We start from the raw sequence: 13613 nt of genomic DNA on the forward strand, positions 1-13613 counted from the left end.
TGACTGACTGTTTCTCTCTTGCTCCCTCCCTCTTTCTCTCTCTAACACACAGTTGTTCTCTCTCTCTCTCTCTCTCTAACACACACACAGTTGTTCTCTCTCTCTCTCTCTCTCTCTCTCTCTCGCTCTCTCTGAGGTGGCAGATCTGAAAGCATTGGTCAGAGGAACAGTTGGTTAGTGGTGAGAATAAATAGACAATGTATGTCATTCGGCTTTGGGGGTGGGGGCATGGGCACAGCTATAGGAGAGGTGTGAGTAGTTCGGGTGTGTGTTTGTGTCTCTGTGTGGATGTGTCTGTGTGTCTTTGTTGGTGTGTCTGAGTTCGTGTATTCGTGTGTCTCTGTTTGTGTGTCTGTGTTGGTGTGTCTGGGCTTGTGTCTTTGTGTGTCTGTGTTTGTCTGTCTGTGTTTGTGTGTCTCTGTTGGTCTGTCTGTGTTGGAGTGTCTGGGCTTGTGTCTTTGTGTGTCTGTGTTTGTCTGTCTGTGTTTGTGTGTCTCTGTTGGTCTGTCTGTGTTGGTGTGTCTGGGCTTGTGTCTTTGTGTGTTTCTGCTGGTGTGTCTGTGTGACTGTGTTTTTTGTGTAGTCCCCATAAAGATAGGAAAACTTGACTAATGTGTCCCCGCAAGCGTTTTTGGCAGTTCTTCACAAGGGGAAATCTGATACCCAGCTTAGGGGTTAGTTTAGGGTAAAACTCCCAATGTGGCCTACCGTTATAATTGTGAGTGCTTTTAGGTTTAGGTATTACAGGTTGGGGTTAGGCGGTAGGGCTAAGATGATTTTAAATGTTGCGTTATTAGGGTTAAAGTTATGGTTTGGATCGGCTCAAGTAAAAGGATCGGGAGCATAGATTTTGGGTTTTCCGGTGCCCATTAGGATAGAAAAAACGAGCGCGTTGGCAGAACGTTTACTTGCAGAAAGTGCGAGGCGAATGCTGTGTCGTCGTCCGCCTTGTGGCCCTGTAGTAGTGTTGTGCCATTGTTTAACAGGATTGGTAACAGATTGGCTGTACTTAAATACTTGTTATTGACACAGATAGACCTGGCTTCTAACACTGGAATGAAGGAGTCTCTTTATTGGCTGACCGAGCCCTCAGTGACCTCTGATGTGTGTTTGGGAGTAGAGTTACCATCTTGAAATGGATTCAATGATGGCAAATGTGTCCGTGTCTATGACCTATTGCCAGTGAGATCCATGTGAACAGTTGGTGACTCTTATAATGAAACAAGTACTATTTATGGTGTCAATTTGTGCTCTGTCATTCCCGATGTTTTTTTATGATATGACGAGGTTTTGTACAGATAAAACACAAACAAAGCAACCATGTCAGGGCAATGAGCACAATTACGCCAAACTATTATTACTAATCCAATAATTTGATTAACACCATGGCTGTCCGATCAAAACAACTTTTTCTTTCAGGTGTTCCTTTAGAATCTTCATTAGGATGGAAGAACAGAAATTATTAATTTCTTTTAAAAAGTTGTCACACTCGATATCACACTCGAAATTATATATGAAGATGCTGTGCACTGTAATAACATGTTTATTGTTTATTTGGTGAACTACATTGTTTTATTACAGAACAGTAACTTGTCGCTACAACGATCGGTTTCTCATTCCGAAGTACAGTGAACACTGACAACCCATTGAATTGACGTTGATGTGTTACATCAAAAGTGACTATGCCGTGACAAGATACGATTTTCAAAAGATGTTTCGTACAGCATTTGAATTTGCACAAACCCAGACCAACGGCCGTTGCACAGCCCAGTATTAAGGAGAGACTCTTGCGTTGCTCTATACATCCCCCTGCTCAGGGTTGGAACGTTTCAGTCAGCACAGAGACGGGGATCTCTTAACCTCATTTCACATTGTGTCCATCCGCAGTCACAAACCACCCCACCCATGATCCTCTAGGTGCCAGGGCCCTCCGTCTCCCCACAGTCTGCCCCCGGGGACGAAGGGGAGTCGGAGAGGGAGTGCGGCGATCCCCCGTCGCTGTTGCCCGAGTCCTCTGTCCTACAGGGAGCAGAATTGGAAATGTGGCACGCCTGTCCCGCCTCACGGCCCTCCCTCCCCTTCCCCTCCACCAGCCCCTGCAGGTATTTAATGTACCGAATGGCCGCCCTCAGTGTCTCCACCTTGCTGAGCCTCTTCTCGCTGGCGCATCCCGGCAGGTGGTCCCTCAGCTTGGCGTAGCCCTGGTTCACGCACTTCACCCGCTGACGCTCCCGCTCGTTCCTCTTCTGGATGAACGCCGGCTCGAAGGGGCACTCGTAGACCCCGAAGCGGCCGTGGTGGAAAGGAGACAGGTAGGGGAGCAGAGTGGGGCTTCCGTGGCCCCCGAACGAGGCGTCGTACAGGCCTCCCGGGTCCATGGCGGTCGGGTAGAAGAGGAACGGCACGGTGTGGGACATCGGGTCCGAGTGGAGGTGGTGGGAGTGGGTGCGGTTCTCAGAGTGACCACTAGAGGGAGACAGTCCATATGGAAGGCTGGTGCCTCTGTCCAGGTATGTGGGCCGCTGGTCTACGAAGGGGTGTGAGAAGGTGGCGCTCATGGTGATGGTGCTGAGGAACAGGGAGGATGATCCCCTTTGGACAAGTCCCCGGACTTGGAATCGGAGTAGAGTGTGATTGACTGGCTTTGGCTGTTTCTTGAACTGGTGATATCCAGTGTCTGGTAAGTTGGCTCCCCTCACGTAGAGGGAGAAAGGGGGTGGAGCCCCATCTTCAAACAGTCTCCTCTGCTCTCCGCTTGTAGATCTGTTGACACGAATTAAGACAGGATGAAAGTTTGGAGCTTGGTTAAATGAGACGCCCTCATCAAACACAGGAGTATCCCAGGATAATGCTGATTATTGCATCACTGTAAAGATGAAATGAGGCTTTATGAAGTTCAGAGTTATGGGATTACCTGCTTTTGAGGATTTTTCCAGTTACACGAAAATCAGATGGTCTTTTTTGGAATTGCCCTGACAGTATGCACATTCCAGACTACAATATGACTTTAAATCTGAACTCAATTGATCTTAGAAGCAACAGTGAACACATGAAAGGGTTAATATTGTGGGCAGAACTGTAATTTCCCTCAATAATCTTCAAATATCTTCTAATCCCCATCACCTCCCTCTATTCTCCATCCCTCCCTCTCTTCTCTCCCTCTCTCTCTTCTCTTCCTCCCTTTCTGCCTCTCTCTCTCCCCTCTCTGTCTTCTACCTTTCTCTTTCCCTCTCTCCCTCTCTCCATCCCTCTCTCCCCCCATCTCTTCTCCTTTCAGTCTCTTATTCTCTTCAAATATATACATCCTTGGCTCTTGCGCACAGAGGCGGAAACAGACAACAAAAAGACAGAAAAAGACAGAAAGAGATAAAAAGAGAGAAAAGAGGAATTCCCCTTTCTATAGGACAGTGTCGGGTTTCCTGAACATAATGGAATGTCTACCTGAACCACTTAGGCATTTAAAAGAGAAGTGTTTTACATGTCATTGACAGGTGAAATGAACAAACCCACTGACACGCTGAGTCCACCTATCAATGTACATGCAAACATACAACCTTGAAACGATTCTCAAAATCTAAATCGGTAACCTAGAGTAGCTAAGTCGTCCCCGCCTTGTCCTCCAGTACACATATACCACCAAAGCAAGGGTTTGATTCCTGCCACTGCTATTTAACACACTGTCCTTTAGCCGAAACATAACCGTGAGTTTGTTGAACAATGACACGTATTCTTTAGCTGACCCAACGTACAGGGATGCCTTACAATCAGAAACATCATTTAGTAATTGTACTCTAGTTTTTGCCATTGTGTGTGTCACTGAACAGAAGTCTTCTAAATTACTTGAAAGGTTGAATAAAATGGACATGTGTGGACGTTGACGTGTTAGCAGATTCGTATTCTTCTATTTATGTTTCACCATTTATCACAGAACCAGACAGAAGAGCGGAGGTTTTGAAGCATTAAGTACAATGTAAAAATCTGATTCACAGACAGCCATATAATAATAGAAGGAATATTAGATAGTTTTTGTAGATATTTTGGTCTACTGTAGATATTTTGGTATATTGTGGATATTTATGTCTAGTGTAAATTATTTATGTTTAATGAAGATATTTAGGTTTACTGTATATATTTAGGTCTACTGTACATATTTTGGTCTAATGTAAATTATTTTGGTCTAATGTAGATATTTAGGTTTACTGTACATATTTAGGTCTGCTGTACATATTTTGGTCTAATGTGAATTATTTTGGTCTAATGTAGATATTTAGGTTTACTGTACATATTTAGGTCTGCTGTACATATTTTGGTCTAATGTGAATTATTTTGGTCTAATGTAGATATTTAGGTTTACTGTACATATTTAGGTCTAATGTAGCTATTTAGTTCTACTGTGATTAATTAGGTCTAATATAGAATAGGTTTACAGTACATATTCAGGTCTATTTAGTTCTACTGTGGTTAATTAATGTAGATATTTAGGTTTACTTTACATATTTAGGTCTTATGTAGATTTTTAGGGCTATGGTACATATTTACGTTTACGGTACATATTTAGGTCTATTGTAGATTTTTAGGGCTACTGTACATATTTACGTTTACGATACATATTTAGGTCTATTGTAGATTTTTAGGGCTACTGTACATATTTAGGTTTACGGTACATATTTAGGTCTATTGTAGATTTTTAGGGCTACTGTACATATTTAGGTTTACGATACATATTTAGATCTATTGTAGATTTTTAGGGCTACTGTACATATTTAGGTTTACGGTACATATTTAGGTCTATTGTAGATTTTTAGGACTACTGTACATATTTAGGTTTATGGTACATATTTAGGTCTATTGTAGATTTTTAGGGCTACTGTACATATTTAGGTTTACGGTACATATTTATGTCTTATGTAGATTTGTAGGGCTACTGTACATATTTAGGTTTACGGTACATTTTTATGTCTTATGTAGATTTTTAGGGCTACTGTACATATTTAGGTTTACGGTACATACATAGGTTTACTGTAAATATTTACTGGCTGCAAAAAAATCTCCACTCAACATTGTTTACATGTCACAGTTCATTGCATTTATTTTTATTTTGTACAAACTACCCAAACAAAATTCTCCACGGCGGATGTGTTCATTCTACATTTTCCACCTTACCTTCGGATGAACAGGTGATATTCAGGTTTCTCCACATTTAGAAGCAGACCGGCTGATGCTCGGGGAGGAGACAGATGGCCCCTCCGAGGTGTTCCGAGGTCTGTAGAGTGGAGTCCTCTCCCTCTGGTACTGTCAGACCCCAGCTCTTACCTGCAGTCGCCCAGGACTCCCCGCCCACAAAGACATGGGTGGGAAATCAACCGCGATGAAGATATTGTTTGTAGTGTGAGGGAGTACCTCAGGTGTGGCATTTCTTTTATAAACACACCCACTCCCGATGTTTGATTAGAGAATTTAATTATAGTTTGACATAACTGAGGAGACTGACCTGAACGCAGCGGTGTCAAGTCGGACTTCAGCGATCTCTCAGACCACTTCATGCTTTGCAATGTGATGAGAAAAAAAAGCCTTGTTAGCGTGCTATTGATTAGTGTTTTTTTAAATATTGATATTGCTGATTGAGTCAGCTGCTGTAAGCATTGTCTGTACGATAATCACATTGTGCTGACTACAAAGGATCATACTTTATCTCTGTTGTTCATTGTCTTGAAGGAAGGGACTGTTCAATCTGCCGCTAAATGTCAGTTGCTGTAATAGCAAGGTTTACAGGTTCAGAGCAGAATCAAAGAGATGCATCCTGGAAATGACTGTTTGCTGTTTCCTATCCCTAATCCACCACTTCCAACCATGATTAAACAGTCTAGTCATTTAGGTAGAGCCATATAGAAATCATGGAGCATAACTCATAAATGAAGGATGTCGTTGGGTGGATCCCCCTTCCAGGAGGCACACTCTTCCTGTTCCCCGCAATGTCAAATGTTGGTCCATTAATTAAACAGAGAGAATGCAAATACCATTAAATGATAGAGTTGGCTTACCTGCTACAGTGCTTGCAGTTTTTTAAAGTCACTAAAATATTTATACTGGTTCTACGAACAACATACACCAAACCATTTTGCTAAATTCCAGAAGAAAGACCATTAATAACGCCCCATTAACAATATTCAGCTGTTTAAACACTTTTTTGCCAAACTCTGCTCTACAACTTTATGAAGTCCAATTGTTATCATGTGTTCTGAATCTGTATGCATCTACATAAGCAGGACAGTAGAAGAAAATCACATCAACTTAAGATTTCATATTTCATAAAATACACCTTTTGTTAATTTTGTGGAATTGAGAGACACCAGATTTCTGAGGTCAACATGCTTGTGGATTCAGTCAAGAAGAATAAATTAAAACTATGGCATTTTCTAGGTATATGGAAAATCTGAAAAATAAAATCTGTACACAGTATGATTATCTATTCATCACAGCTGATTTATGATACAGTATTTGACCATGTTCTTGTACATGGCATGATAATGAGGGAAACTGGGCTGAGAGTACAGGCAAACCTGAGCCTGTTTCATGGATGCATTAACTGTGAAGGGAAATTAAATCAGGTTACTTACTATAGACTAAAAACACATATTGTTCCCTACCACATATTGACTACTACATATTTGTAGTCTTTTCTGGAAATATAAGCAATAGACTGTTCCCGGAAATGTGAGCAGTAGACTGTTCCGGAAATGTGAGTGGTAGACTGTTTCCGGAACTGTGAGTGGTAGACTGTTTCCGGAAATGTGAGTGGTAGACTGTGTCCGGATTTGTGAGTGGTAGACTGTTCCGGAACTGTGAGTGGTAGACTGTTCCGGAAATGTGAGTGGTAGACTGTTTCCGGAACTGTGAGTGGTAGACTGTTTCCGGAACTGTGAGTGGTAGACTGTTTCTGGAACTTTGAGTGGTAGACTGTTCCGGAAATGTGAGTGGTAGACTGTTTCCGGAACTGTGAGTGGTAGACTGTTTCCGGAACTGTGAGTGGTAGACTGTTTCCGGAACTGTGAGCGACGGTTTGTTCTGGAAATGTGAGCGACGGTTTGTTCTGGAAATGTGAGCAGTAGTCGGTTCTGCAATGGTTAGCAGGACACCATGGGCAACTTGTTTCCTAACGTGCCGTTTTGGAAAATGAGGGCCACTTCTACACTTAATGACCCATTTCTTTTTTAGTTAAAAGGAATATAAATGATATAAATGACTGAATGGAAATGTGATTTGCAGAGTGTCCCCGGGCAGGTCTGAGCATGTGCTGTCTGTGATTAGAGAACAGCACTCATCTCCGTAGTCGAAAGGTTTACACATGAGAGGCCAGAGACCCAACCGCAGACATTCAGAGAGAGGGGGATTGAGTTGCAGCCGTGTCAGTCTCTTACACACACACACACACACACACATCAAACGAAGACAACACACTCTACAGACCCCAAACATCAATCATCGCCATGGCGACTGGTGTGTACTCAAATGGCCATCCCCTCAAAACAACATCAATGTATCCTCTTTAAGTTGCAGTTATAAGCGCCCCGCCTCAAATTATATAAAAGCTGAGATGAGATCCGCAGCAATCCAGTGTAGGCCTAAACACAGTCACAAATACTATGAGCCACACGACACCACTATCAGGACCACAGCCCAACTCCGTCAGTTTGACTCTCGTCAGCAACCGTCGCATCTTCATGAATACAGATTAAACAAAGGAAACAAAAAACGAACGGATCAAAAATGACGTTGTTAGTGAGATTTGATTCCTTGATGGTGGCTGCTGTGTTCTGGCACTCAAGGTGACATGATTCAGAGGCTTCATGATAGCCCTGGAAATATTCTGCACACTCTATAGGGGTCTGTGGGAAACTGGCAGGAAGTGGAGGACAACAGGTACAGGAAATATTCTGCACTCTCTAAAGGGGTCTGTGGGAGACTGGCAGGAAGTGGAAGTCAACAGGTACAGGAAATATGGAGAATTAGACAGATCAGTTGTGCCAGATAGTTTCAGAGATCAGATCTATGTCGCACTCCTTAAGTGTATGTCAGAGCAGCCATAACACACACTACACCCACACACACCTCATCTGTTTTGGATAAATACTTTGAAGGGCGACGGAGATGTGAAGAGCGTCTCTCACCATCAGACGGATGTCAAAACAAGTATCCGCTCATCAGAGGAACAAGACTAAACAAAATACGACAAGGATTGGCCACCACACGCCTGACACACTCACACACACACACACACAAACACACAGTCAGCCTGTTTATTTTCATTCATTCTTTCTTTCATTCTATTTTTCATTTTCCCCCCTCTCTTTTATCTCCATCTCCCTCTCTCTTCCCCTCCCTCTCTCTTTATTTTCTGCCTGGCTATCTGTTATTTGGCTGCTGAAGTGCCCAGGCCGGTGAAATCAGAGGAGGAGGTTCAGGTGGGAAAAGCATGTCCGCAGGGCTGCCGTTGAAGTCCTCCCCTCTGCTGAAGTGTGGAGACGTGGAACTGACAGCTTCACAACACATGCGTCATTTCACCCAAACCTACAGAACGGTGTCTGCCCTGTTCACACACCTGCTCTGGCTCTTTGGGTTCTGTGTGGTTCTAAAGCGTGTTCCCTACTGCCAGTCAGCATCTCTGCTGTCCTCTCTGGCCATCTACACACTCCTAGTCACCTCTCAGATTTTTTCGCACACACACACACACACACACACACACACACTGAGGTTCCCAACAATAATCCTCACTTAAAGGGCCGCAATTTGTCTCCAACGGGCCGTTCTTTGTGTTTCCGAGTTGTTCGGCATAGTGTGTTCTAGAATCCAGATTACGTCTTAAGGGGTGATCTGTGTTTGTCCTGTTTCACGTGTGTGAATTGGGAATCTCTGCTAAGTCTCTCTGAAACATCCTGGGAGAGAGGGATCAAGACCAAGTAGGAACCATTATTGAAGGCGACCACAAACTTAATTTTGGGTTGAGTGTATTGATCAACCGTGGAGCGACAGATTTTTTTCTCATGTTGACTCCAGGATGCAAACAAACAACCTGTGGTTACGGGTCTAATGCTTCAACAGGCCACAGGTTTGGAGACCTGTTTGATCCAACCTGCCCCGTAAATGTTTTCCCTCCATGAAGGGTTGTCAGTCTGGCTGGAGGTATGAACCAGGTGTTCGTTTCAGAGGAAGTGATGAGTTGCCCTTTCAAAGTCAATCCTCTGCCCTCACACACAGAGGCACACACACACCCTGAAGGGGGGTCAGACCACAGCACTGTCAATCTGACAAGCTGTGGACAAGCAGAAGCACTCAGACCCCCCCCCCCCCAACCACACACACACACACACACATCACCAACACTGACACACCCTCAAACCTGTCTGTCCCCACCTTCCATCAGTAAACCCCCTGGGGCTCCGTGTGGAGACGGAGCGGCTGCACAACAGCAGAACAGCCTGCTAGGAAATGGCAGGTGACAGTTCCCCTCTGGTGGAATGATGCTAGGATATTCACTTAACTGGATAGGCATGTCCGCATAGACTGAGTGGGTTTTAACCTCGGACAACCAGAACCTAAATGCTGTGGGGGCAAAATGGTGCTAGTGGGAGAGATTATTTGGGCTGACTCTCTTTGGTGTCTGAACAATTTAGTTACATTTCACATGCCATCCCTTCTGAAAGCCTCTGCCAAGTGTCGGGATATGTTCAGTTTGGGCGAATGTTTGTTAAATTTTGCGACTGTTTGAACTGAGCCCGTAACGGTGCCCAGAATGTTCTTCAGCAGCCTTTAAAGTGACATGAGATTATCTACTGAAGAGGCCACTCAGGCTGAAGGCAGACGGTTTGGGATGGTATGTACGGGTTGGGCCTGAAGAGGGGAAGCTGAGATATCCGCCAAGCATGCAGAGATGTGTGTCCTCACCTGGGTGTCAGAAGTTGGCAATGGAAAAATTACATTACAAAAAAGCTTTTATTATTTGTTCATGTTTTTATTTGTAGTGTTTGTACATTTCTGTGTCTGAACTTTTTTTCTTAATAAAATGAAGCATTATTTCAAAATTTGTAACAGATTTATTTTATAGATAAGGTAATATTTTGAAACAGAAGACCATAGATTTGGATCTTACTAATATTATCAGTAAATTTGCTTGCAAGGAAATGACTTCCAATGTGTCATTGTGGTCCTTGGAATATAGAAAAGGTTACACTTTGGAGGGTCCCAATTTTCATCTGTATATTTTCTATAGATAGTAATAGTATCAACAAATAGTCAAAAAACGTTTTGTTGAAAAGCAACTGCTTACTAAGATTAGAGTTGGTTTAGGTTTCGAAGGTTTAGGTGATAGGTTATGGTTAGGGTAAGTGTTAGAATAAATGTTAAAGTTAGAGTAAGTATTAGGGTTAGAAGACTGTCCGTTGAAATGTTACTATTAGTCAGAAGATAATCTGTAGAGCATCTACAGACACACTTTGATAATTCTCAGAATGAAGTGTTACCAAAATAACAAACACAACTTTACATTAACCCAAAATAAGCTTGCCATGCAAATAAAGGTATTGTTGAAACATTTAGAAGCAGTTGGAAATCAAAAAGCCTTTCACAACTTACAAGGAACCAAATGTGCTGGCTGGGTCAGGAGGGTTCAGGTGGGTTCAGGTGGGTCAGGTGGGTTCAGGTGAGTACAGGTGGGTCAGGTGGGTTCAGGTGGGTTCGGGTGGGTCAGGTGGGTTCAGGTGAGTTCAGGTGGATCAGGTGGATTCAGGTGGGTTCAGGTCGGTCAGGTGGGTCAGGTGGGTTCAGGTGAGTTCAGGTGGGTCAGGTGGGTTCAGGTGAGTTCAGACGGGTCTGGTGGATTCAGGTGGGTTCAGGTGTGTCAGGTGAGTCAGGTGGGTTCAGGTGGGTTCAGGTGGGTTCAGGTGGGTCAGGTGGGTTCATGTGGGTCAGGTGGGTCAGGCAGGCAGTCATCAGGAATGAGGTGATGTGAGGAATGGCAGAACGTCTCTGGAGAAGCTGTGGGGACATGCGGACAGATTATTGGGTGGTCAGAATTTTCTAGTTTAAGAATTTCATCAGAGATGGAAGAAAACTATCATAGGGTAGTTATGTGTTAGTAAGGACCTGGGAACCCAGTGGGCATGATTGGTCATCATCAGGATAGGAACTCATCAAAGCGTCCAGCTCCTAAAGAAACTATCCAAGGTTACCTGCTGTGGTGTTTATAACAATGTTCATCTAGACTGGAGAGATAACAATGAAGAGATGGGCATGTAAGAAAGGGGTGAAAACCACTTCCTGACTTAGAATAAATGAGTAGCAGCATGCCATTCTTCTACCAGTCATTCATTACTGTTTCCACCAAACATTTCACGTGTAAGTTTCAAATATCACTTAACCCCAGTGTGAGTTTGCAGTGATTTCAGTACTCGCCCAGAGTTCTAGAATAAGGTTATGTCGTCACAATACATTTCATCTACAGCTGTCCAAAAACACCACACTGCTTACTAGTTATGTGTCTAATTTCTGATTTCAACTGGTTAAAATGATATTAGCCAACTACTGTTAAAATGTATACAGAATAATTATTGACCAACCATAAAAAATACTGTCCTTTTCCTGAGTATTGTGGCGCTTCACGCTTCACTTTTATCAATAAAACAAACGTTAATTATAATAATAGGTTGTGTGTTAATCATTTATTTATGTTATTATTCAGAATTCCGATTCTTGCATATTTCATAAAGGACAAATACGACCAATGACCAATTTTTTAACTTTACATTGAGCTATTTTAGCTAATTATTGTCTATATCGGTTTATATCCGCAGCCGTATTTATTTACATTGTACTGGATTCTGTAAGGGAGTTGTAAGGTATATCTGACCAAAGATTAACTTCTGTCTGGAAGACAAGCAAATGAAAATGACCATGCAGTCTCAGAGTTACTCATCTTATCACCTTTATCTTTGGTTGCTAAACAAACATGGCAGCACCCACAAACATTAGCCACCTTCGGGTAACGTAACTTCTAGAAAGTTTTTACACAATGATTTTGACCAGTCGTCAGCTCTCTCAGGATATGGTAAATTGTTCTAGTCAGTAATATCATTCGTTTTTATGTCAGATTATTTTAGCAAAATATGACCACTGGTGTTGGCGATCATACTAGTTAGTACATAAGTACATAAGCAACCCTTCATGTCCCGATTTGAACGCTTGCTACCTCGTTGATTTCATGGTGTACCTCTTCAAACTTTTATAAGTTATGAACACTGTTTTAGCTAAATGTGAATAAATAAAAGTGTGGTCTGATTAGTGGTTGTTGCGTCACTCGTGCCTTGATGTTGTAATGATGCGTTCTGACGATATGTTCCAATCACACCAGTGTGATCGTACCCTTCAGGGACCACTCTAGCCTGATCACACTAGTATGATTGTACACTTCAGGGACCACTCTGGCCTGATCACACTAGTATGATTGTACACTTCAGGCACCACTCTAGACTGATCACACCAGTATGATTGTACACTTCAGGGACCACTCTAGCCTGATCACACGGGTGTGATCGTACCCTTCAGGGACCACTCTAGCCTGATCACACTGGTGTGATCGTACCCTTCAGGGACCACTCTAGCCTGATCACACTGGTGTGATCGTACCCTTCAGCGACCACTCTAGCCTGATCACACTAGTATGATCGTACACTTCAGGGACCACTCTGGCCAGATCACACTAGTATGATCGTACACTTCAGGGACCACTCTAGCCTGATCACACTAGTATGATCGTACACTTCAGGGACCACTCTAGCCTGATCACACTAGTATGATCGTACACTTCAGGGACCACTCTAGCCTGATCACACTAGTATGATCGTACACTTCAGGGACCACTCTGGCCAGATCACACTGGTGTGATCATACGCTTCAGGGACCACTCTAGCCTGATCACACTAGTATGATCGTACACTTCAGGGACCACTCTAGCCTGATCACACTAGTATGATCGTACACTTCAGGGACCACTCTAGCCTGATCACACTGGTGTGATCGTACCCTTCAGGGACCACTCTAGCCTGAGTGGTCCCTGTAACTAGTGTTATATCATTAATGTCACAGTATAACTGGTGTTATGTCATAAAGGGTCACAGAATAACTAGGGTTATGTCAGTAATGTCACAAAATGAATGGTGTTATTCTGTGTTGTTTTTATGACCTGCCTAACCAGGAAACAGAATAGCTAATGCTTTTTAGAAACATGTTTAATTGGTATTGGTACACTTTTGAATCCCTACTTTCAGGTATGATGGATTTCCCATCCCGCACCCATTCCCTGGTTGTGCTGAGTTCAGAGATCTCCCTGAAGAGATTTGGGTGCAGCTCCTTAACATCGACTGTGCCTTTGATTTATGAAATCCCCTCATAAATCATATGTAATCCACTGAATTGACAGACACAGACAATGGTTCTGAGGCTGACTCAGGGCGCAAACAGAAGGAAAGCCCGACAGTAACCATATGAGAAAACCAAGCTAACTGAACGACTGAGGAGATGGTTGTCTCGCTGCATTGTGGTTTTTTCTGCTCTGTAGTTGA

General features: G+C 43.1%; 1 protein-coding gene across 1 annotated transcript; it reads right to left on the reverse strand.

Moving 5' to 3' along the window:
- Nucleotides 1-1554: 1554 nt before the first annotated feature.
- On the reverse strand, nt 1555-5359 carry LOC105016829 (achaete-scute homolog 5). Its single transcript, XM_010880919.3, has 2 exons — nt 5164-5359; nt 1555-2763 (listed from the first exon to the last, which is right to left on the reverse strand). The coding sequence occupies exon 2, from the start codon at nt 2556-2558 to the stop codon at nt 1914-1916; it is 645 nt and encodes a 214-aa protein (XP_010879221.1). The 5' UTR covers nt 2559-2763; nt 5164-5359; the 3' UTR covers nt 1555-1913.
- Nucleotides 5360-13613: the final 8254 nt, after the last annotated feature.

Source organism: Esox lucius, chromosome 17 (assembly GCF_011004845.1).
Source record: "Esox lucius isolate fEsoLuc1 chromosome 17, fEsoLuc1.pri, whole genome shotgun sequence".
Lineage (NCBI taxonomy): Eukaryota > Metazoa > Chordata > Actinopteri > Esociformes > Esocidae > Esox > Esox lucius.